Here is a 23,494-nt window from a genome sequence, read left to right as displayed (position 1 = left end):
TATTTATATATTTGTTTATCGTGATATAACATTCAGGCACTATGTATATTGGTCATGATTTATTTTAAATAGAAGTTGCAATCTACGCCAAAAAAGGTAATCTTAGCTCCGCCAACACGATGCGTTGATCACACTTTCTTTTTCTTTTTCTTTCTTAATTAAGGGAACCCGGACGTCCCTGTAAATTGAACGACACTGTTGATTGGTCCATTCTACCCAATGTTCCTGCTTGGGAACACGTACAGGCATAAAGATATGTTTAAGTGTACATGCATGAATGAGTATAATGATGATAATATTCAAATATGACAGGATCAGCCTGCTTTCAAAAACAACAACAACAAACAAAACAATGTGGATGTACGATCATCACTACATTTATTCCACCTCCAGAAACTTCTACGCCAGTTTCGCGTCACAGAATTTCTGCGAATGTAACACTAAAATCAAATCAAAGAGGTGATGGTGAGTTACAAGCTTACTTATTTGATCTGTTAATTCAGAGTCAGCGAGCGAGAAATCTTTCCAGCCCCTGTTGTCGAACAGCTTTATGCGGTCACTTAGGGGATAAGCGTTTCGTTGCACTGTCCAACTGACCCCTTCGTGTACCCACTCGTTGTCATCTTCATCCGAACGTTTCTGGTAGTCACCTGCAAGTATTTATTAAGACTGGCATTTTCAGGGTCTAATGTGTAATGGATCTCTCAATTCTTACTCCACTTCTGTAATCATGAATATGTAAAATACGGCCTTCATTGTTGCCACATCAGTCCGCCAGGGAATGCGTAGACTGTTTACAGTGCCATATTGAATATTTAAGTTTTACGTGTTTTCCCCATATAATGACAGAGATCAAAATCACGTACGGCGCTTGAAATTAATATTTTGCCCATTGTTTTAAACGCATTGCACAACGCAAGGGGAGAACACATCATAAGGGGTCAACAAACTATACAGCCGGCACTATTTGAGCAATCAAGCAAATTATTGAATCTCAAACACAAAGTTTGGAAAACAAATGATAAACTTGTAATCTTAAGAGCACTCCCGAGTGTTTTTCACAGCTGCATAACATTTAGTTTAAGATTATCTTATTTCTAAATGAAACCATGCTAAATGAAAATTCATTGGTCATGGACAAACGTGGAACGAAAAAAAAAAAAATCTTACTGAAATTGCCCCTTAATATCAACGCTAATTCCATCCGTGTGCTACATATCGAACACATAGGACAGTGGAGAAACACAGTGTAATTTCCTTTTTTTTTTTTACATTTTCAAATTAGGTTATTGGTACACAGCAAGGTGTTCCAATAAAGTGTTCATCGATTAATCCACAATACAGTAAAAACAAATTACATGTTAAACTATTAAATTTATGAAGAAAATGTCTTACCTGTCAGGGCAAAGATGACCGAATTGACGAAGGCCGACTTGCCATGTGACATTACACCGAATAACTCGAGATTCACTTTGTCAATGGTGAGTTTTATGCCTGCTGCATCCCCGGGCTTGTAGGTATTCATCTTTCTCCTAAGATCCTCCAACGACACTGGTTGGTTTACTGGACAAAGAATTGATACATGGGGGGGGGGGTTATAGTTACAAGATGATTATTCAGACACAGCATGATATAAAATACGTAATTATCCCTTTAGCAACTGAAGATTCCATACATAATGGCCTATTGTTCCCTAGAAGGTCCAGCAATATTTCTCTCAATTCGACAACTTTCTAAATTATGTAAAATTGATCACTGCATGCATGTTTATTTTCTGTCTATCATAACTTAACTTATGTTTATTTGAAAGCCTATTAAGACTTTACCAAGGGACTTGCGTGTCACAGAAATAATTTTAAAATACTTTTTTGTTGACCTTTGATCTCTTTCAATTTACGTAGTCATATATTCTACATAAAAACAACAAAAACAGTAAAGCATAAATGTTTCTTTTTTTCAAGCGAACGGGCGGTTTCGAGCGGCTTAGGGAGTAATGTGAAGTGTGGTTTCGGGTGGTTCAGTTACTAATGGGTGAAGTTGAGTTTTCACACTGTTAAGGCATCAATCCACCATTTCCTGGGGCCTGTTTCATAAAACTTGTTATCAGTGACAACTGCCATATTTCTATGACAAATTTGCTCTCAGCCAATCAGATGCAATGATTTCAGTAGCTTGTCACATCTATGACAACTTGTTACCGATGACAAGTTTATGAAACGGGCCCCTGGACTGACAAATTGCTTCCGCCTGCCATCCTGTATATGACATTCGCCTCGTTCCTATCATAACACACTGCTGATCCACAGCTAACCAATATGCCTTCTATACTTTAACGCTGCAGTCATGTCAAAAGCTGCTCTCCAACTTTGGGCCCGACGACTCACAAATCACAGAAATCAACAGTTTGTCGAATGCGGCGCATTCTAAAATAAACTTGACGAGTGCGCTACATAACTGTCAATATATACAGAGCGTATAAAAAAAGGATCCAACTTTGGAGGGCTGCCATTTCTTAATTAGGGAGTTTTCGCTACACGATGGGAAGATCGTGAATACGCGGAAGCAATCAGCTGTGGCAGTCCCCGTATTCGGACTCCCGTCCCCAAATCTAAGCAGTTTCGCTTTCCTGTACAGGACGGAGGCGTGGGGACAAGATCGCTGATTGCTTGGCTGGCTGGCTGGCTCACTCCTGCCCAGCATCGGGACCGAACGCTATTTTGGCCGAGTACCGTACTCGTTTTCCCCAGGACGGGACGTTTCTCGGATTTGATCATGCGCAGAAGCAAATTTTGCATACGGCACGCTCAACTCCCGGCCGCGTCGTGCTGGCGAAAACTCCCTATTGTCATTATGACGAGCACAATGTTGGTTGTAAGGAACAAGGAGGTTTTATACGTGGAGTTCCAACTGGCTGTAATTTATTCAAACAGTTGTCAGATTTCTATTGATGTACAAAAGAATTCCACAGGTGCACTTGTGCCTTTGATGATCGATGTTCCAAGCCGCCGTCTTGCTGAGCAATCTGAAGATTCATTTTGAACGTTATCATAATGTTGGCCATATTTTGCTTATCTATTTATTAAATGAAATGAGATTTCACTTAATAATAAAGCATGTAAAACAAAAGTCAATTCCGTTCAGAAATTTGCACAAAAGTGTAAATCAGAGCTGTATTATGTGAAAATATTTAAAACTGTACCATCCTGGAAAGCTGGTTTTATCACTTTTCGACTTGATTTGCCCAAATGAAACTAACATGTAATTATTTTCAAGTACAATTCTTTATTGATAGATATATCATATTAGTGCCCGCGTATGCCCAGTGGAGTAATTTTCATTTTCATTTCAGCATTTTTTCCTCAATTTCTGTTCGCGCATCCTCGTGTCTGTACCACCTAGCTTTTATAAGAAGGGATAGCGAAAAGTAATTACCATCACAAAGACATATCTTCCTTTGAAAGTGGCTGGTGATTATGCAATGAGACACGAGTCAATTGTCTTCGTATCGGCGCGGCAGATCCTGTTTGGCACATGCTTCAAATATTTTTGAGCGGCGGCTTCGAACATAGATCAAAGGGAATAACTCTGTTGTTACTCCATCTCTTCAACCTCCTTGTAAGGAATGATGAACTCTCCCTCTTTCCATTGATACCAAGTTATGTTGACAATTTTCAGGCATGACTGAGCACATGGACTTTAAAGACAACAATGTCAAATTGCACTTTTTCCAAGTTTGCGTGTTATTGTGAAGGGACAATGCATGTCTGACTGCATGGATGAGATCTGTCAATGAAAGTGGTCAAATCATCAGGCCAACCTGCACGACTGCAGATTCGTGTTTTAGGGTTTCTTCTAACGTTTTATGGTTCGTAACCTTCAACATGGCCACGCTGTCGATATTTGGTCCTTTCCATTAAGGCGAAACCATTATCCATTTTACTCTCTTCATATTCTATTATGGTTTGCCACTGGGAGCTATGTGTTGAATACGAACAGAGAAAAATGGATTGCGTGGATTGGCCTCTGTGGGAAGTTTTCAGACAAAAAGGCCATGTTAAAGGTTATGGACCATAAAATGTTAGGAGAAAGCATAAACATAAACCCCTAAACACAAAACCTAAACACAAACTTGCATTCGTACAGGCTGGCCTATTTGGCAACTTTCATTGACAGATCTCATCCATGCAGTGAGACATGCATTGTTCCTCACAATAACACGCAAACTTGGAAAAAGTGCAATTTGTCATTGTTGTCTTTAAAGTTCATGTGCTCAGTCATGCATGACAATAGGTATTGTCAACATAATTAGGTATCAATGGAAAGAGGAAGAGTTCCCCTTTCCTTACAATCAACATTGTGCTCTTCATAGCTGACAATTAAGAAATGTCAGCCCTCCAAATTTGGATTACTTTTTTTTTTTTGATACGCTCTGTATAACGGTAACTGAATCGGGCGCAACGTTTAAGTGTATTGATCACTATGAAGTATGTTGGTATTGATCTTTCAACTCCCAAATGACTCCTGCTCTTCCTTCGCGTCCTTTCCATGTCTCCCTTGTCCTCCTTATGTTTCTCCTGTTACTCCTCAATTCTTTTTTTCTTTCTCTTTCTCTCGTTCTCTCTCTCTCTCTCTCTCTCTCTCATCACAAGAGAGCATCCTCATGTTTGTTGGTTTGTTTGTGTGTGCGTGTTTGTATAGAAAGGGGTGTATGTGTACGTGTTTTTTTTGTCCCCTTTTATTTGAGGCCATTCTGCCTCCTGGTGTTATTAGTTCAGTTCAGTAATTAGTTATATTGTCCACGAGGAGACTGCAGAATACAAACTTGGCTTTTAAGCATGTCTCCTCCATTTCAACCAATGTTAATTGTAATGCAGTATCGTCGGAAAACAATGCGCAATATTATCCATTCACAATAATATCTTTGTTATTACTTTCTATATTATATTGTGTTATGTGTATGTAAATGTTTTGTAGTGTTGGAAATGAAATAAAGTGAAATGAAGTACTGCTAATACATCAATAATGAACTTTTTATGTTCATAGGATATGGATTGTATTACAAATAATATATATGTTGAAATGAAATTCAATAAATATGTCACCTTACTCCGTTTCTCTATTTTCATCTTTGTTGGAGTTGATATAACTTTATCTTTAAAATATTGTTGTGTCTTCGTTGCTGAAAGGAAACAAGCTACACTTAATTGAAATCAGATTGACTCAATAGCGATTGCTGTAACAATACCGAACGTAATTCATAATACGTATTTAATATAGTATACCTTTATTTTCTCTCAACCTGCGGAAACCGTTCCGTTTAAACAGAAGGAAATACAAGAGAGCCAGGACGATTGCAACAATCAGCACAATGATACTAACGGTGATCGCGGCGGTTTGAGATGTTGCTGTTTATGCATGGGGAAAAGAATTATTAAATAAGATGAGCACTTCTCATTCACAAATAAGAAATAAGGAGATTTCCGGATTCGCTACACATGCAAGATGCCAGTGATTGGTATACATTATTCCTTGTCTGTGTCTTTATAAGGGCTCTTATACAGTATATCCCCCACCCCCACCCCCCCCCCCCAAAAAAAGAGAATACAATCGGATGTTTGCATTGATAACACCCAATATGATTAAACCGTGTAAATGCTACTTTAGGGTCTAAGATGTAACATCTTAGCTCTATTTTGCAGAAAACCCCATTCAATTTAGCTAAGCGGTCACAGAGGAATGTGGATTGTTGTAAAGCATGTCATGAGTCTGATACTTCCAAGTTTATCACTTGGATGCTTTTGGAACTGTATATCAATGTGTAAACACAATAGACAGACCTTGGAGGGAAGGGATTCCTGGCATGCTCTACAAAAATCCTCATTTCTCTTTGACCGCTGAAGCAAACTAAATTGGGTTTTCTGTAAGATGTGGGCAATGACTTAAAGTTTCATATCCTGAAATTGTGTGTGGATTGATTCACTATCTTGAAAGTTTTCGTTGCGGAGGGTACTGTTGTATTTTTTTTTTTTTTTGGGGGGGGGGGGGGGCGTACGGTATTACTCACCTTTTCGTGTGGCAACTCTTAATTTCACAAATGTGTCATCATTGATGACTTTTAAAATCAGTCCAATAAGTTTTAAAGTTAGTCTGAAAAGAAGGAGTGAAACATGGCAAGCATGACCGCGAAGATTTGTCCAAAATCGACGCAAAGTACATGCAAAAGGAAGTTACCAAGTTTTGAAAATTTGCTAACTTTTGCATGACTGTTTTTGAGCAGTTGATATGAATATGTAGTTGAGCAAGCTGATGGTGTCGTCATCTCACAATTTTCTATCTATCGTACACTAACAAAAAATAATATGTTTGTTTTTTCTGTAATGAAAATGCAAAACATAGCATTGTTCCTGTTACTTCATGATCAGGATCCGGATTTGAGACTGGGGTATGGCAATTGGTAAATGGCAATTTCACATTTTTATGTACAAACTTTATGGCAAGTTGAGCGGTGGTGACATCATTAACTCATGATTTGCATATTCATATTGACTCTCGAAGAACTGTTTTCTTGGAAAAAATAGAACTTAACAATTCCATAACTTTCCTAATTTTTATTTTTGATGAAATATTCACAGTGTGCTTTTAAATTTTCCTCTCTTTTTTTCAGACAAATTGTTGGCAAGTCTGGGGTTCTTCTCTATTAGAGCTGTAACACAGAAAATATCAACAGGAGCATCTGTGCCTTTGATGATCTCCGCCCGATGCCGCCATCTTTTTGAGCAATCTGAAGATCTATTTTAACGCCTATTCAAATGAATAGAACTTCATCTCATGATAAACCATTCAAAAACAAAAGACAATCTCGTTCAAAGTATTTGCAAAAGTACAAATCCGAGATGTCGTGTAAGTGTTTGAAATATATAAATTACCGGAAAACAAACTTTAGAAGTTTCTTTTTTTTAGTTATTATTTCTGAAAAGATGAAATTGATGTATCATGATCTCCAAGTGCAGTTATAAATTGATCATGTCAGATAAGTATCCAAACATGTCACAATCGAGTAATTTTACTTATTTCCGCAATGTTACTGCAATTTCTATTCGCGCATCCCGTGTCTCTACCATTACTGTATCTATACCGCTCATCATTTATGAGTATATGTATCAAGGAATGGCAAAAAGTAATTTATTATCATGAAAACATACAGAGTGGCTGGTTATTATGCAATGAGACATGAATCAATAATTGTCTTCCTGTCTGTACGACAGATCCAGTGTGATACGTACGTCAAACATCTTTGAGTGGCGGCATCGAACATTGGATCAAAGGAACAACAAAACTGTTGTGACTCCATCTCTTGAACCTTATTGATTAGATCAAGCAATTTTTAGAAGTTTTATCAAAACTCGTGAGAGAATACAAAGGAGGTTAGTAATTTCATTGATTTTTTTTTTTCACACGTTTGCACCAAAATATTTCAGATGTTGGTCTCAGTCACAGAAAGAAAAACACATTAAGGAAGGCGATGGTGTCAAAACTTCAAACTTTCCAATTAGTTTGTATTAAAAAAGATTAATAAAATATAAAGATGTCATACAAGTTTAGTAAATCTCGCCCCTGTAACCAATCAAGATCGTTATTAATAGGTTATAAATCTGCCTAATGTGTTGCGAAGAATAAATACTACTGCTTTGTTTTGTTTTTGCTTTATTTCACCGCCGAAAGGAAAATGTATTGAAATTTGTGCACTGGAAAATGGGAGATTAATTAGTGAGGTGAGGAAATACCCACACATTTTCGTTTGAGTATTACGTGGCCATGATTATCACTGGTAGTTTTGGCCAATGTAGATAAAAATACCAATCGCAATCTCACGCAAGGTATCGTATTCACTGAAAAATAGATAATTTTTATCAAATTAAGAAAAAAATTATCTCAAAGTGTATTTGCCTATGACACTTTACACTCGTGCACTGAATTATCCAAACTGAAACTCTACTCCATATTCAGCTTAACTACGGAAATATATGGGTAAGACTGGCATGAACAGAAATAAATGAGATGTGCATGAACTTTATGATTTTTTTCGTCTTAAAAAAACAAACAAACATTAGAACTGTTTAAACTATCGTGTTGAGTTAATTATAGACATGGTACAGTGTAATAATGTCCTGAAATCTCAGGTCTATTATTCTCGTTCTAACTATTTTAAACTTGATATCCCTTTTTGTCAATGAAAAACGATAAAATAACAATCTTTCCAATCCAGTATCCTGCAGTTGCGCTGAGTCAGAATTTGCGAGGAGAGGTTAGCAGTGGAAGGGGTATATTTTCATCAACATTACATTCTCTTTTCAACCACTTGGAATGTTGTTAGATAATGACGTTATTGTCTAATCTATACTTTGTATAAAGTAACCGATGTCACTGTTATTTGAGTGTCGGAAAAACTCCAAATTTAGATAACTTTCTCATATTTTGCTTTTCACTATTATCAAGTACAATCAAGTTTTACCTGATTTCATGTTCACCGTTATCGTTGCATTTGCAATGCCCTGAACAGCTTCTCCGCTGGCACTGCACGTAAATATTTCGCTGCTACTCTCGGAACTCATTGACACGTTCGCATAGACGGTTTGGTCGCTGGTACCATCCTCATGATATGTCTTAAAGGACGCCGTCAGGAGCGTGAGATTTGAGCTCCCAGCCGCTGTCATTGACATGGTGACGTTTGGTTTGGCCCCGCCTACTGTGCACGAGAGCTGGATTTCCCGGCTTTTCACCTCCTTGGTACACTGCTTATCTCCTTGACATTTGTCAAAACTAGGACCGCTCCCATAAGCTGTGTTATCAACAGCATAAGGATTAAACATCATGGAATGTTGGTTTGATTTGGTTTGTTTCTGCATTTTTTCTCCAGATGCAATAACGAATGAAAACAAAGTGACAGATTATGCAAAAAAAAAAAAAAAATAGAAAGATAAAAAAAAGAGAGTATAACATACAAATCAATATATGACATATGAATTTTAAACAACATCAGTCTATAACAACATTATGAATCAAAACATCATGCTAAGGCATACTGTATTGAGAATTTTATGAACAAGGGAGAAATCTATACAGAGGGGCGTCACCATAAGTAGACCTTGAGAGGATGAGGCCCTATCTAAAATATACGAATATATTACAACACCAATAAGCCTACACATATAACTCTTTACATATCAAACTAAAAAAAGCAACAAGAACAAGAAAAGAAAAACAGTGACTAAGTGCTTTGAGGAACCGAAAGAAAAAGAAAAGAAAAGCACGCAGCACCATTGACTACTGGTAAATAGAAGTGCAGGTGTGTGCAAGTGACAGTGCGTTGTGTGTGCAGGTGACAGTGCGAGGGAGACACACAGTGTAAATGCTAATGTACGCATATTTTAGCTGTAAGGTATATAGTTATGCGCTTGATTGAAGGATGCAATATGCAAATAGATAACTCTGTAAAGCCATTATCAAAGAACAGGAAGGAACAGAATTGAAGAAATCAGATACATGTAATATTAATTTTTGTATGGTTCAGGGCTGACTAAGACTTGAAGAAAAGGAAAATCAATACATAAATCAAAGACAACTATCTTAAAACATATTTCCATATTTCGATTTGGATAATCTGCAACCACGGGAAATTCACTGTCTATATTAATAAGGTGAACAATCTTGTGTCAGTAACCAATATTTCTTTCTTTTTTTTAACTAGAAATGAATGTTTTGGACAAAGTTTATTTGCTGTTTTGACTTGTCATTGTATAATCCTTTTCATTCATAATATAAATAATAATAATTCATAACATATGCGCATTGCTGTCCCATATGCTACGATTATAATTTGTTGTGGAGCCCCATCTTTTGATTTATGTTTTTCACAGTGACAAGGGGTTCCAATAAAAATAAATGCTCTCAGCTTCACATCACCTTGTCCATCTGTCTATCTATCTATCTATCTCTCTTAATATCAAATGCATCTTTTTTAATACTAGCTATTTAATTTTATTGTTGATAAAGAAATGAAATAAAGTTTAATGAGGTACATAAGAATAGTATTTCAACAGCAAACGCATACCATTTACAGTAAGCACTGTCGAGTTCTTCCAACTCCTTGAGTCGTATGCAAAAGCTTCACATCTAAGTGTAGTCTCATCCAGGACGTTAACGTTCTGTATTGTGAGGGTGAACGCGTTGTCCATGTTGAATTTGCCACTTTTGTGAGAGGGGTAACTGAAGACCCCGTCTGTATAACTCGCCACCACCTCTCCACTGGATTCATTGACCCATTGGACCCGATAGGGTGTGTAAGGAAGCCCACATGGCAGTGAAGTGGTCTCCCCTTTCCAAACTGTCAATCTGGGTGCTGTCTGCACTTGGAAATCTGGTGTGGTTCAAAAAGGAAAACATCAGATGAATGCATTTTTTACTTTTATTTTTTTTTTTTTTTGCTTCTGTGTTATTATTTGTATGGACCACTACGATGCCCATCTGTGATTACAGAGAAAGAACTGAAACATTACACATACCCGCTCAAAAAGATACATTGCAAATACAATGAATGTATGGATTATGCCCACCCCCTCCTCCCCCTCCCCCCCCCCCAAAAAAAAAGAGAAACCACCTAACACAGAGATGCATTAAGGAAATGCAAGCAATTTTGTATGCGTAAAAATATGGATAGATCCTTTTAAAAGTATGCCGTCAGAGTCACATTTTTTAGATTTGCAATTTACACTTTTTGTTGTTGTTCCTGTGTATTTTTTTCAGTTTATGATATTTCATTTATTGCTAAGGACATTCATTTATATGTGGACATGTGCAAGAATAGTATGTTGATTTTCTCAGTTTTCCGCATTCAATGGCTATGGGGCAGACTTCCTAGGTAGATGCATGGTATTAATGCATGTGAATACATGTGTATAAACAAAGCCCTCTTTTATAACGTCCCAGTCAAATTGTGAAAAAAAAAAAGAAAATAACGGAATGTTATCTGGGGGGAAAGCTGTGATAAGTCACACAACGACATGTTTTGCAAACAATAATTGTGATATGAGACAGGGTAGGCATTTTTTTTTAATTCCACAAGCAAATACGTGGCTCATTATAATCCATTAAAGTCAGAATTACTTAAAGTCTTTATTGACCGGATTACTTTTTAACTTTTGTCTTTTCGATTAAAATAGTCACAAGAAGGATTTTCCTTTTGAAGTGATCTATAAATTACTCTGGCGTATATGTACACACACAGACACACACACATATATATATACATTCGTTCTATTTCCTGTTCATATTTCATGTGAAGTAAACATTCGCCTTCGATCCACTCCAGTATTGTAGTTACGTTTCGACATCAAACCTTGTAAGGCTATCATCTAAAGGCCACCACAAACTATAAAAAAAAAAAAAAAAAAAAAAAAAAAAAACTTTCGGTTGCACTACTGACTGACTTTGGATCCGAAATAAATTACAAGAGCCTCAGAATAACAACGCTCGTTATTTCAGATCCAAAGTCCGTCAGTCGTGCGTCCGAAAGTTGTATCGTGTGCAGTGGCCTTTAGGATGTCACTGAAGTCGTGTGCATACAGATCACCAATGGTGAATATCAGCGTAAACGGTCAATCAGAGGATTGTACACCATGAAATGGAATTGGAGGTGAAGACGGTGAGCTTCAACCAATGGATGTTAGTCTCCATCCCCACGAATTTTAGAGTAACATTTTCAAAGAGTCCTTCGTAATCAAATGAAAACATGTCGGAGTAGAGAAAAAACTTGAAATGATAACAGTGAATCTAGCAAGCAAGCTTACCCGGAGAAAAGGAAACATCATAAACACATCAGAAATTTTAGGAAGTCGCTGTATTGAAGTTTAGGCATAATATATATAAAAAAAGATATAAAGGCAATTGTCAAATCCTTCAAAAGAACTTACCACGGACAGTGACTATAGTACTATTGGCGTGGAGCTCCGCTTTGTAGTTTGAGACGCGACAGATGTATTGTCCGGCCACGTTAAAATCGACAGGTTGTTTGAATACCAGACTGTAGTTTTGGCTTACTAGTATGTCCACAGAACCGTCGTCAAACCTTGTTCCACTCTTTTGCCCATTGTACCACACTATCAAATCCTCCGCCGTGTCGACAGTAGCACCTGTGACGGAGACAGCGACAGGAGAGCAAAATCTCAGCCTTTCGTCAGAGAGAGTTATAGGTCCTAAATACTTCGCAGAAGGATTTACTTTTAGAAAATACGTTCGCAAATCATTGAATGCAGAAATATCAGTGGTACACATTACAGTAAAATTTGAGGAAAAAACTTTCAAGAGTTATAAAGCGTTAAAGTTTGGTTAAATCTAAGGTTCGTTAAGATGAAAATGAGACAAATGCGTTTGGCTGACAAAAAAAAAAATCCTTTGGGCGCTTTCTCATTCTTTCTTCAAAGGCAGATGAAATCATATTTTTATCCTGCATGAAAAATATGGTGAGGGGCTCTTGTCTCTTTTTGCTCACCTGAAACCATTCAATATTGACTATTGCAATTCGGGAAGCAGCAGAGTCGTCAAATCCCAGAGAAACAGAAGTTTCTTGAAGAGCCTCAAAGACCTTTCCTCCTATCTACTGGCGCTATGCTTGATTAGCGTCTAACCATGAAGGCTCATGTGAACAAATTATGGAGTCTCCGTGAAATTGCCAACATTCGGCTCTACTTAACTGCTACGGAAAGGCTCGTGCATGCGTTCGTGACGTCGAGGCTCGACTCCTGCAATGCTGTGCTTGTGAACTTGCCGGAAACCGAGATCAAGAGGCTACAACCGGTACAGAATATAGCTGCCAGAATAGTAACCAAGGCCCGCAAGCAGCAGCACACCACACCTCTGCTTTCAACTCTCCACTGGCTGCCAATTTACCTCCGCATTGAGTTTAGAATGCTCCTTCCGGTCTTCAAGTCTTTAAATGGTAGCACCCCTTCGAACATTTCTGAACTCGAAAGGATTATACCCTCATCAGAAACCTTCGATCAACTCAGCTGCATTAATTGTCAATAGCTTCGAGAATTCACTAAAACTTACCTTTTTCGCACTGTTATACTCTATAATTTTCTGTAGATTAAGTTTTGTTTGCTGTTTTGTTTATTCATAATGTTATGAATGTGAAGCGCTTAGAGACTTATGCTTGTATTATGCGCTATATAAGTTAATATTATTGATATCTTTATTATCATTATTATTATTATTATTATTATCATCATCATCACGATCACCATCATCACTATTGTGATCTATAGATATAACAGTAAAGATTCGAGTTCCTGCTCTGGAGTTCCATGGGGATGATTTCATGATGATGAGATCATCTTTGGAAGAGACTTTTCTATCTCGGACAGGCATTTTTCTCTACATTTTGCTCCATTTCTGAGATTTTGTTTTTGTTTTTGTTTTGGTCAGACTTGGATTCGACCGTGTTTTTCAATTCATCAAACCTCAAGTTGATAGCTGTGATGTCATCTGATATTTTGTCCAGCTTCATGGTGAGGGAGTTCTTTCAGACATGAATGCCTTTTTTGCTCCCGGTGAGGAGGCGTCCTGACGGAGCGGTTCTCCCCAACTTACTCTTAACCATTATAGTAACGGATGTACCTTGCTTTGATACTGCCATCGTGGCTGAGGTTTGACTTCGTAAAAGATTGAGCTTATGATGTTAACATGTAAAAAAAAAAAAAAAAAAACAGCAGTGCAAAATGCCTAGATGAGCTATTCCGAAAGCATTTCTTCCAAACTAGTATTGAAACGTATACCGGTGGTACATACAGGACTGGTGTGTATATACATGAACAGTTAAAAAGGTTGTGTGGAAAAGGACAACATGGGCATTGGTTGAAGAGTTAAACTTGCTACATGTTTAAACCTATCGGCTACCCGCCCCCACACATACACATACACATACACATACACATAACACACGCACACACACACACAGACACACAAACACACACTGTTTTGTGAAAAATAAGTCGCATGCCATACCTCTCCAATTTACACAATAGTTATCACGGACAGTGATAATTAGCATTGATGAACCGAGTATTGTCATTCATTATTACCATCGCCACTACAATCGATATAATTTATATTCTTATCAATATGCTCATTAGAAATGTCGTTATTATTACTATTACCTTTCTTCCAATAGACCGCGATTGGTTCTCCCCGGAATAAACAGGGGAGACTGACCATTCGCTGCCCTTCCCAGAAAGCAGCGCGAGGGTTCGTCCACACGACGTCTTCTGGTACAGGTTGAGACCTTACTTGTCCTGCTGTGCACAGTGTTAAACATGTAAGAGGAGAATTTCTGCTTAAAGGGAGAATTTAAGGACAAAATCCCATTCTAAATCGTGAACCTAAATGACTGCGAATATTGAAATATGATGGTTGACCTCACACTATATAATTAGCTGCGATACACTTGAAAAAAAAAATCTCTACAAGGTTAATCAGGTCAAAAATTGTCCGTGCGATGCCACCCTTGTCCAAAACGAAATGGGTAAGTTGGCTTTATAACCTAGGGCCAGTCTGGCAATTTAACGGAATAGTGAAAGATTCACCACAATCATACCATGAGAATAAATAAAAAGTCATTACAGAGTTTCTGCCCAATTTGATCAAATTACGTTTAACGGTATGATCTTTCAATTTTGACGGAACTCCAATGATCACGGCGGTGTACATTCAAAGACTTCGATTCGACTTGATGTTTTTTTTTTCACATAAACACATAAAAAGCGCATGAAAATTCAAACACACTAACATATAGTCCATTTCACACCAACACTGCCCTGACGAACGTTAGATATTCAAATTCACGAATAGGTAGACATTAACATCATTTTGGTAGTATTTTCCGAGACTGGTTTAACGCTCCGCGTGCTCTGCATTTGTTTGAACAATTTTGTGCACACTTTATGTACCTTGAAATTGGACCTTATGTTGAAAGTACTTTAACAATCCTCTGACAAACCGTAATCGATGGAAGAGCCCGTGTAATACTTTTACACATACCCATTAACATTATACATTATACGACCATGATGGCGGCTGAAGGAGAGTACATTAATATGTCTAATACACCTGGAAAAATTGCTTTAATAGCTGAAATATCAGACTACCAGCAAAATTATTTTGATTGGCGACACTCGTATATAGGAATAAACACGTCTGCGCTGGGTAGCTTGCGTTTGTGGAAAGAGGGAAGGTCAAAAAAGAGCCCGAAATGGAAAAAAAAATAAGGCAAGTGCCATAATGTGTCTCGCGCATTCTCGTACAAGAAATTGTACGCGAATGGGATATAACAGATAAAAAATGAGATATAACAGATAAAAAGAGATATAAAAGCGTAACGATTTGTGGTAAAGAAGAAACGTGCCATAAAAAAAAATTAACATTGGTCCCTTAAAGTTCATTGACCCCTGCCTGTAACCTTTGACCTTGTGGTGACCATCCACTCACCAAGGGACATCCACTATCCAAGTTTGGTCACAAACGGACCTATGGATCAAAAGTTATGACCCATAATAGAAACGCACCATAAAAATTTTACACTGGGCTCTAAAAGTTCGCTGACCCATGCTTGTGACCATTGACCTTGTGGTGACCATTCACTCCCCAAGGGACATATTATACTATCCAAGTTTAGTCACAAATGGAGTTATGGATCAAAAGTAATGACCCATAATAGAAACGCGCCATAAAAACTTAACATTGGGCTCTAAAAGTTCGTTGACTCCTGCCTGTAACCTTTGACCTTGTGGTGACCACCCACTCACCAAGGGTCATCTACCATCCAAGTTTGGTCACAAACGGACCTATGGATCAAAAGTTATGACCCATAATAGAAACGCGCCATAAAAACTTAACATTGGGCCGTTAAAGTTCTTTGACCCATGCTGGTGACCATTGACTTTGTGGTGACCATCCACTCCCCAAGGGACATATCATACCATCCAAGTTTAGACACAAACGGACCTATGGATCAAAAGTTATGGCCCATAATAGAAATGCGCCATAAAAAGTTAACCCATTCACTACGGGAACCTGACGGCCTTTGTATTAAGTCAATAGGGGTTTCAAAATTCAGCATGGAACGGGTTAACATTGGGCTCTAAAAGTTCATTGACCCCTGCCTGCGAGCTTTGACCTTGAGGTGACCTTTATACACGGTAAAACGTGAAACTTTGTATGACCCCTCTTCCCTCAAAGTTTCATTGCAATTGAAGCCCAGAGTAAAGAGTTATTGAAGTTTTTGTAGCGTTACAGACAGTCGACGGACGGACGGACGGACGGACGACGGACGGACGACGGATGGACAGACGCCGCAGGCGATCCCTTAGTCTCCCCTCACCACCAGTGGGCTCGACAAAAATGATATAGACATGTTTCACCAAAAAAAAAAAAAAAAGGGGGGGGGGGCGCCCGGTGTGCTCCTGCCTGGATCAGCCACTGGACATATAAAATGTAAGGAGTACAGTTCGTCCTTCTGTTTTTAGAGATAGTAACTTGATAACGTTTGATATCATCGGCGAATGAATTACAAATGAACATTAGACACACATACAAGCCCACGCACACGCACACCTAAGTGTCACATGTTTGTTGGTGATGATGCCAATCTAACAGCAATCTTAATTCCGGACTGACAGATTCCACTCCCTATTACTGCAGGCGAAAGTGAAAGCAAAAAAAAAAAAAATATATATATATATATAAATATATCAGAAGTTGGGATTTGCCAACAATGGGTCCAAAAGTTGGATATAAGAGAGCTGTAAACAATGCATCGTGCAAACTGAACAAAAACCTTCAAAATTTAAGTTCAAGTTCAAGTTCAAACTTTTTTCGTTTTCTCACAATAAAATGATAAATATACAAACGCATACATCTCAGTTTCTTCGGTGAAGGTAATAATGCATGTAGATTTTGTACAGAGTAAACAGCAACAATTATTGAAACCTTCCAGTAACGATACGTTGCAATCGGTGGTGAGGTAATGAAAAAAAAAAAATCAATGTGCACTGTGTGAACGATTCAGGGAATTCCAGTGATTTGGACCAATGCAAAGTCCTTCACAAAGTTAGTTTTCTTTGGATTTTATCTCAAGTTGTAATTACTTTTACAAAGAAGCATTAAAAACTGAGACTCACCCGCACACTAACAGAGTGTTACACACGAGCAGAAAGAAAATGTAGGGAAACGTAAACGATCAGGTCTTCGACAGGCCTTCAACACAGTACAACCATGGACCCTAATGGTAGGGTCCATGATACAACTTTCTACTACAAAATGTCATGGAAGCACACATTACAACATTATGCTCCCGTTCAAAAGATCCTGCAACATATTATGAGGCTCTCGTTCATTATCTGCTTACCAAAATATATGACAGCTGTGAGGACCAGGCAAGTGATTCCTGTAGACCCCATAACTGGAAAAAAGTTCGAGTACTGTGTTTTCAAGCTTATTTCCAGTCTTAGGTGTAACTTTGGTATACGAGCAGAACGTTTAACTCGCCTGTTTCAATTACAGGTATTACGATAACGGAGGATAGCGAGGTATGAGTGCATGCAACTATCCTAACACGCGACTAATATCATTTTATGCGAGCTCTTAGGTCACAAGACGTTCAACACGGGTATTCCCAAATTCCCAAAATATAATCCCTAATAGAAGTTACAGCTTTTGCTATTCTTCCCCCTGTCTTTCTGTCTGGTTGTTTGTCTGTATTTCTATCTTTTTAGGAATCTGAATGAATTTCATTCTTACATGTTAAAATAAAGAAATTTACAAGGTAACACAAATTCTGGCTTGTCTGCCTGTTCAAACGAACCTATCATTATTACACTGAGCAGATGTGCGGTCTGTTTTACAAATTCATAGTAGGCCCTATAACACATTACACACAGTAGGCCTACATAATGAAGTTAATAAATTGTATTTAATGATAAAGTTACATTATTTCATGCTCGTATTCACTCACCGACCCCCTCTCCTTTGCATGATTTACACGCCGATATTTGTCACCATGATGAGAATGCAAATTCGTCTACCAAGCAAGCACATTATAAACTTTTTTTTTCACTCTTACATCATGACTATATTGATTAAGAAATCCGTTTTTTTTTACATATTCAACTCATCCATCCTCATGTCTCTTAATTATTCTCGATTGTGCAGAAGGAATACAATTCCAAAGGTAATTGTATGTGTGCTGGTTTGTCCATAGTATGAACGTGTATATATATATATATATATATATATATATATATATATATATATATATTATACACATACATATATATCATTATATCGATTGAAATATATTTGCTTGAAAAACTTGAATTACTTACCTTATATCTTCATTCTGTATATTCTTTCCTTATACATTGTCATGTATATATTAGTAGGTAAATGGATAATAGGAAGGAGAGAGTCTTTTTGTTTCAGTTTGTAACTGATATTTACTTCCTCCATGAACTTTGATACTATCCATATTTTGTACGCATGATGACGTAAGTATAATGCATTTCATTGTAATGTACGTAGTGCACTGAGGGAAGAGGATATTTGTTGGTTTGTTGTTGCTGTTGTTCGTTGTTTTTGTGGGGTTTTTTGTGTTTGTTTTTGGCTTTGCAATGCCCATCCGATACTCATGTATCTATTTTATTAAATCCATTTCCGTCAATTGTATATCTATGATCTTATTGATAAAGAGTTGCCTCTTCATGAATGGAATAAACCCTTAATCATATTCCTTCTCATGTTTTGTATCGCCATGTAGGCTACTTTTATCACTCTTACTTCTTCAACAACATAATAATACAGAGATTTAAACTCTATAGTCATGATCATCCCCCTCCATTTACTGCATCTCCGCTATTTTGTTTCCATAACTGATAGACAAGCGTCGTTATTGGTAAGCTACATATTATTATGAATATGTGTGCGTGTATGAAATAATGCACATTTTAAATAGAGAACAGTTGGCTAGCCGCCGGTTCCCGAACTTCCAAGGTGGATGTAGTGCAGAGTAACATATGACTACGTATTTAAAAGCGAAGGGAATCTCGTCTGAATATACAGTGCTGCATGGTGATTGTAGATAAGCTGACTTCATTTGCTGAACCGAATGTATAATTTGATATACAACAGTTTCTCCTGTACATTTCTACTTGAAAACGCGAATTAAGATGTCCATTTTTGTGACGGGAAATGGTTTCCCCGTCATTTAATTTTTGTTTACAATCATAATCATTATATTTTCTTTTACATACTGAGAGTTATATTCTCATATCAAATATTCTCAGATGACAACGAAATACTTTTAACGAGCACGAAATAAAACCAAACTGACAGAACTCCATTTATTATTGTAATTTTCAGATATGAAATAAAACTGAACGCAAATTTAGTACATTTGTAAACTTACCTATGACATAAGGGCACACAATAAAGAGGACAGTGAAATAAAACAACTATAACAGAGAGTCTTCAGAACGAATGAGCAAAAAAAAAAAAACAACTTGCTTACGAAAGCATCTTTAATCATTGTTATTAAGTTTACGTCAGTAATTGGATTTCATACCCACATGCACACACACATACACACATGATACATGAATTATGTATGTTGCATAATATTTAGCTATAACTTTCGAATGTGCAACTGAATATCTAACAAGGCTTCAGCACTATGAGAATGTGGATATGATTACATGGTTCACACAAACACCGGGCTTGCACTTTTCACACATAAAGTGAACACAGCAAGAATGAAACACAATAAGCAATGGGTAATAATGTGATAAAACAAGAAGAACGTTTTTTATTATCTCTCTCTCTCTCTCTCTCTCTTTGATAATGATTACTGGTTGTAAAGTAAGTGAATATCAAATGAAGTGGATATAGGTAGGACTAAATGTGACCCTGCACCTCAAAACAAACAAAAAGTCGGCAGACATAAATTTTAAGTTAAGACCATATTCTGAGAGAGCAGACTTTAAGCTTTAAAATGGTGTATAACTCATATCAAATGGACTCTCCTAACCTATCTAAATATTGGAAAGAAAGCACAAACTCAGGAAAAGTGTGAACTGAGAAAAGAGGCTCTGAAGTACAGTGTCTATTCAAGCGCTTAATCTTTACCAAACCGTGCTGGCTGAATGGGACGAAAAACAGGAAGTAAACCACCAGAGTAACAACAATGAAGGGATTATCAGATTAAATTGAAATTAAGTAAGCCTCATTAACACATTCTGTCAATAATTAATGCCAACTTTCAAAGCAGTAGCACTATCCTTTCAAAAGTTATTAGAGTTGAAAGTGAAGAGTGTGAACAAGGTTTTTCAGACATGAAAAAGGGATTCTAAAGACACACCTAATCACACTACTCTACCAAAAATGTTCGAGATAAACTGCTAAAAAACACACTTTCCTTCCTGTGTTACGATACCAAATTTTAGCATAATGTAAAAGAAGACCCGCTCTTTCGGAAAATATGAAAAAGTCGAGTTCGGCTAGGTTGACCCATTCACTTATTTTCAGTCCTCACGCAAAATCAGTGTGTGCGACTTTATGTTCGTTTTGAGGTGCACGGTCACAAATATAGCAATACAATAACAAAAGCTGGAGAAGAAAACCCGTGGTTTGAGAGTGTGTTTGTTTTGGGGGCATATATAGGCTTATGTAAGGTACACTCAGAAAAAGAAGAAAGTAAACACATTTTCAAGTTCATATTTCTCATTTTTAGATTTAGATAAAATTTATTGTACTATTTATACCCGATTGAAGGTAATTTAATTAGCTATCAGCCTGGAAGGTTAATACAAAAGGAAACTTTACGCATGAGTGAACACAGTCGTTCTTTTCCGCCAAAGCACAAAAGAAAAAATTGAAGAAATTGACATTTTGTCCTTCATTGCAATTCATAGGGAGTAAGCCCTAAAACGGATGGACGTCTGGTCTTGATGACCTTGCCGACTGGGAACAACCAGACTCCATACCATGAATTTAGTGTGTGGTACACAATGAGTATACTGTATTTCGCTCTTGGCCGAAACAATTAAATCACAGCGTATTGCATAGCGTGTGGAGAGGGTGACAGAAAAGTACACATCCGTTTCAAAAAAAAAAGTCTTTATGGTGTTCATCATCGGTGTTACGACATGTCGTAACAATACGAATTATGCCCAGCGATGACGAATTTTATCAAAACATGTCCCTTTTGATTATGCAGATCGGTGGCAAAAAATAAAAAGTCATTCATTCCCTATTGAAAATTGTTATCAGTGCTGACTTGGAAATGCATTGTACAATTTTAACATTAAGACCCAAGAATTAGGTGATCCGAGTATCCTCTCGGATCACCTTCTGTATCTGTACGGATTCTTTGTTGGGTCTTCTTCTTCTTTCTTTATTTCTGGACAAAATTTGTGTATCGATTAGCTCAGAAAGTGTTCTTCCTATCAATGTCAAAATTATACCATATATGTATCATGTCCCAAAGACGACGGGTCAAATAAAATCATAGTGATCAGTCGACCGTGACGTCACTATGACGTCATTATATGAAAACACATTTTCATTCATATCTCATTAATGGAATGGAGTTTTTCAATGAAATTTACGTCACATATATTTCAAGTTATGCGGATTCTACTCATATTCTCAAAATTCATATTTTCTCTTAAAACGTGCGCGTACGCGCGCGTAGAAATATTTGTATGCTCAAATCGAGCTCAAAATTTTTTTGCACACGTTTCAGACCATTTGGAGCATTTTTTGAAAAATTGAAAAAATTGGACGGACGCGTACGCGCGCGCATATATACGCACGCACAGCTCATATGCAATAGAAATTTCCCGTTTTTTCACACTTATCGGATGCCTGAAATGTCAAGGAATATTTCTACCAAGTTTCAAGTCAATCCGACTCAATATGACGTCATACAGACCCGTCAAAGTTGAAATTCCGCGCGCGCGTCAATGGCGATATACAGTCCAACAATGCCAAAAAACCGCCAATTTCAAATCCGATTTTACTCGTCAGGATGGACGGTGACCCCCCATTTTCTTTACATATTCTGAAAGCTGATGAGTTGTACATGTCATTTCATGGGTTGACGATGCTGAAAAAATGATTAAAAGATATCAAATTTCTTAATAAAGTAAAAAAAGTAAATTTTCAAAATGACGTCATCAAATTTTAAGTTCATTCGAGCGTTTCTCACTAATCCTTTGCCAATTTTCACCTAGATTTCAGTATGTTGTAGCTTATTAAATGCTCTTTCGGTAATATAATAACAACATTTTGATTGGATGACGGCATCATCTCGTAAAAATGGATTAAAAGTAACATTGTTAAATTTGACCAGTTTACGTGTTATCTCTATGGGAGTGCAGTTTTTCTGGAAATGAAAACTGACATGACTATCTTTATCGAGCACTAGCTCACTTATGCTTCGGTGAATTTCTCCCATATTTTAGTATGTTGTAGCTGAGACTTTGGGCTATCGTAATGTGCCCTTCGTTTTTTCATACGGAGTCGGCATCATGCCCAAAAACTTGGTTGAAATTAAAGCTTATCTTCCATGTATTTTCATATTCCTTTCTTTCTGCAACTTTCTTTGCAATAACTGAAGAAAAACAAGCTCTATCAGCCCAATATTTTGCACATGTTTAGTTTATGTCACGTACATTATTTCATAAAATAACAACTACTTGATCGGACACCTTCTTGGGTATGTAAATTAGGGTCAAAGGTCAAAAATGTTTCATCCTGTATCTTGGTGAATACATGTCTTATCTTTCCCATATTTTGCATACGTAAAGAACATGTTACAAGAATCATTTCACAAAATAACCACTTTTTGCTCAGACGCCATCTTGTCTGTGCAAAGTACGGTCAAAGGTCATATGTACTTCTTTCTTTATCTTCATTATCACGTGTTATCTCTATGGGAGGGAATTTTTCTAGATGTGAAAATTGACATGATTGTCTTTATCGACGACTAACTCAATTACCCTTTGGTGAATTTCTTCCAGATTTTAGTATGTTGTAGCCAATGTAATACTCTTTAAGTTTTGTTCAATCAAAGTTTTAATCGGATGATGTCTTCACCTCGTGAAATTAGATATAATGTAACCTTGTCAAATTTAACCAGTTTACGTGTTATCTCTATGGGAGGGAATTTTTCTGGAAATGAAAATTGACATGACGGTCTTTATCGAACACTAGCTCACTTACTCTTCTGTGAATTTCTCCCAGATTTTAATATGTTGTAGCTCAGACTTTGGGCTATCGTGACTATACCCTCCATTTTTTCATACGACGCCGAGATCACGTCAAGAAACTTGGTTGAAATCAAACTTATCTTCGATGTATTGAGATATTTCTTTCTTTCTACAACTTT

The 23,494-nt window shown here is 37.2% G+C and overlaps 1 protein-coding gene across 1 annotated transcript in view; it reads right to left on the bottom strand.

Moving 5' to 3' along the window:
- The window catches only part of LOC140229648 (uncharacterized), a 35,722-nt gene that overhangs the window by 3,211 nt on the left and 9,017 nt on the right, over window positions 1-23,494 (bottom strand). The window contains exons 6-11 of the mRNA XM_072309890.1: window positions 11,970-12,188; window positions 10,112-10,417; window positions 8,513-8,839; window positions 5,283-5,405; window positions 1,396-1,551; window positions 483-650 (exon numbers count right to left, since the gene is read on the bottom strand). Coding sequence (XP_072165991.1) covers window positions 483-650; window positions 1,396-1,551; window positions 5,283-5,405; window positions 8,513-8,839; window positions 10,112-10,417; window positions 11,970-12,188 — 1,299 coding nt within the window. The remainder of the gene's footprint in view (window positions 1-482; window positions 651-1,395; window positions 1,552-5,282; window positions 5,406-8,512; window positions 8,840-10,111; window positions 10,418-11,969; window positions 12,189-23,494) is intronic.

The sequence above is a fragment of the Diadema setosum genome, chromosome 6, assembly GCF_964275005.1.
Source record: "Diadema setosum chromosome 6, eeDiaSeto1, whole genome shotgun sequence".
In the NCBI taxonomy this organism is placed as follows: domain Eukaryota; kingdom Metazoa; phylum Echinodermata; class Echinoidea; order Diadematoida; family Diadematidae; genus Diadema; species Diadema setosum.
This window is presented reverse-complemented; position numbering and strand designations above follow the sequence as displayed.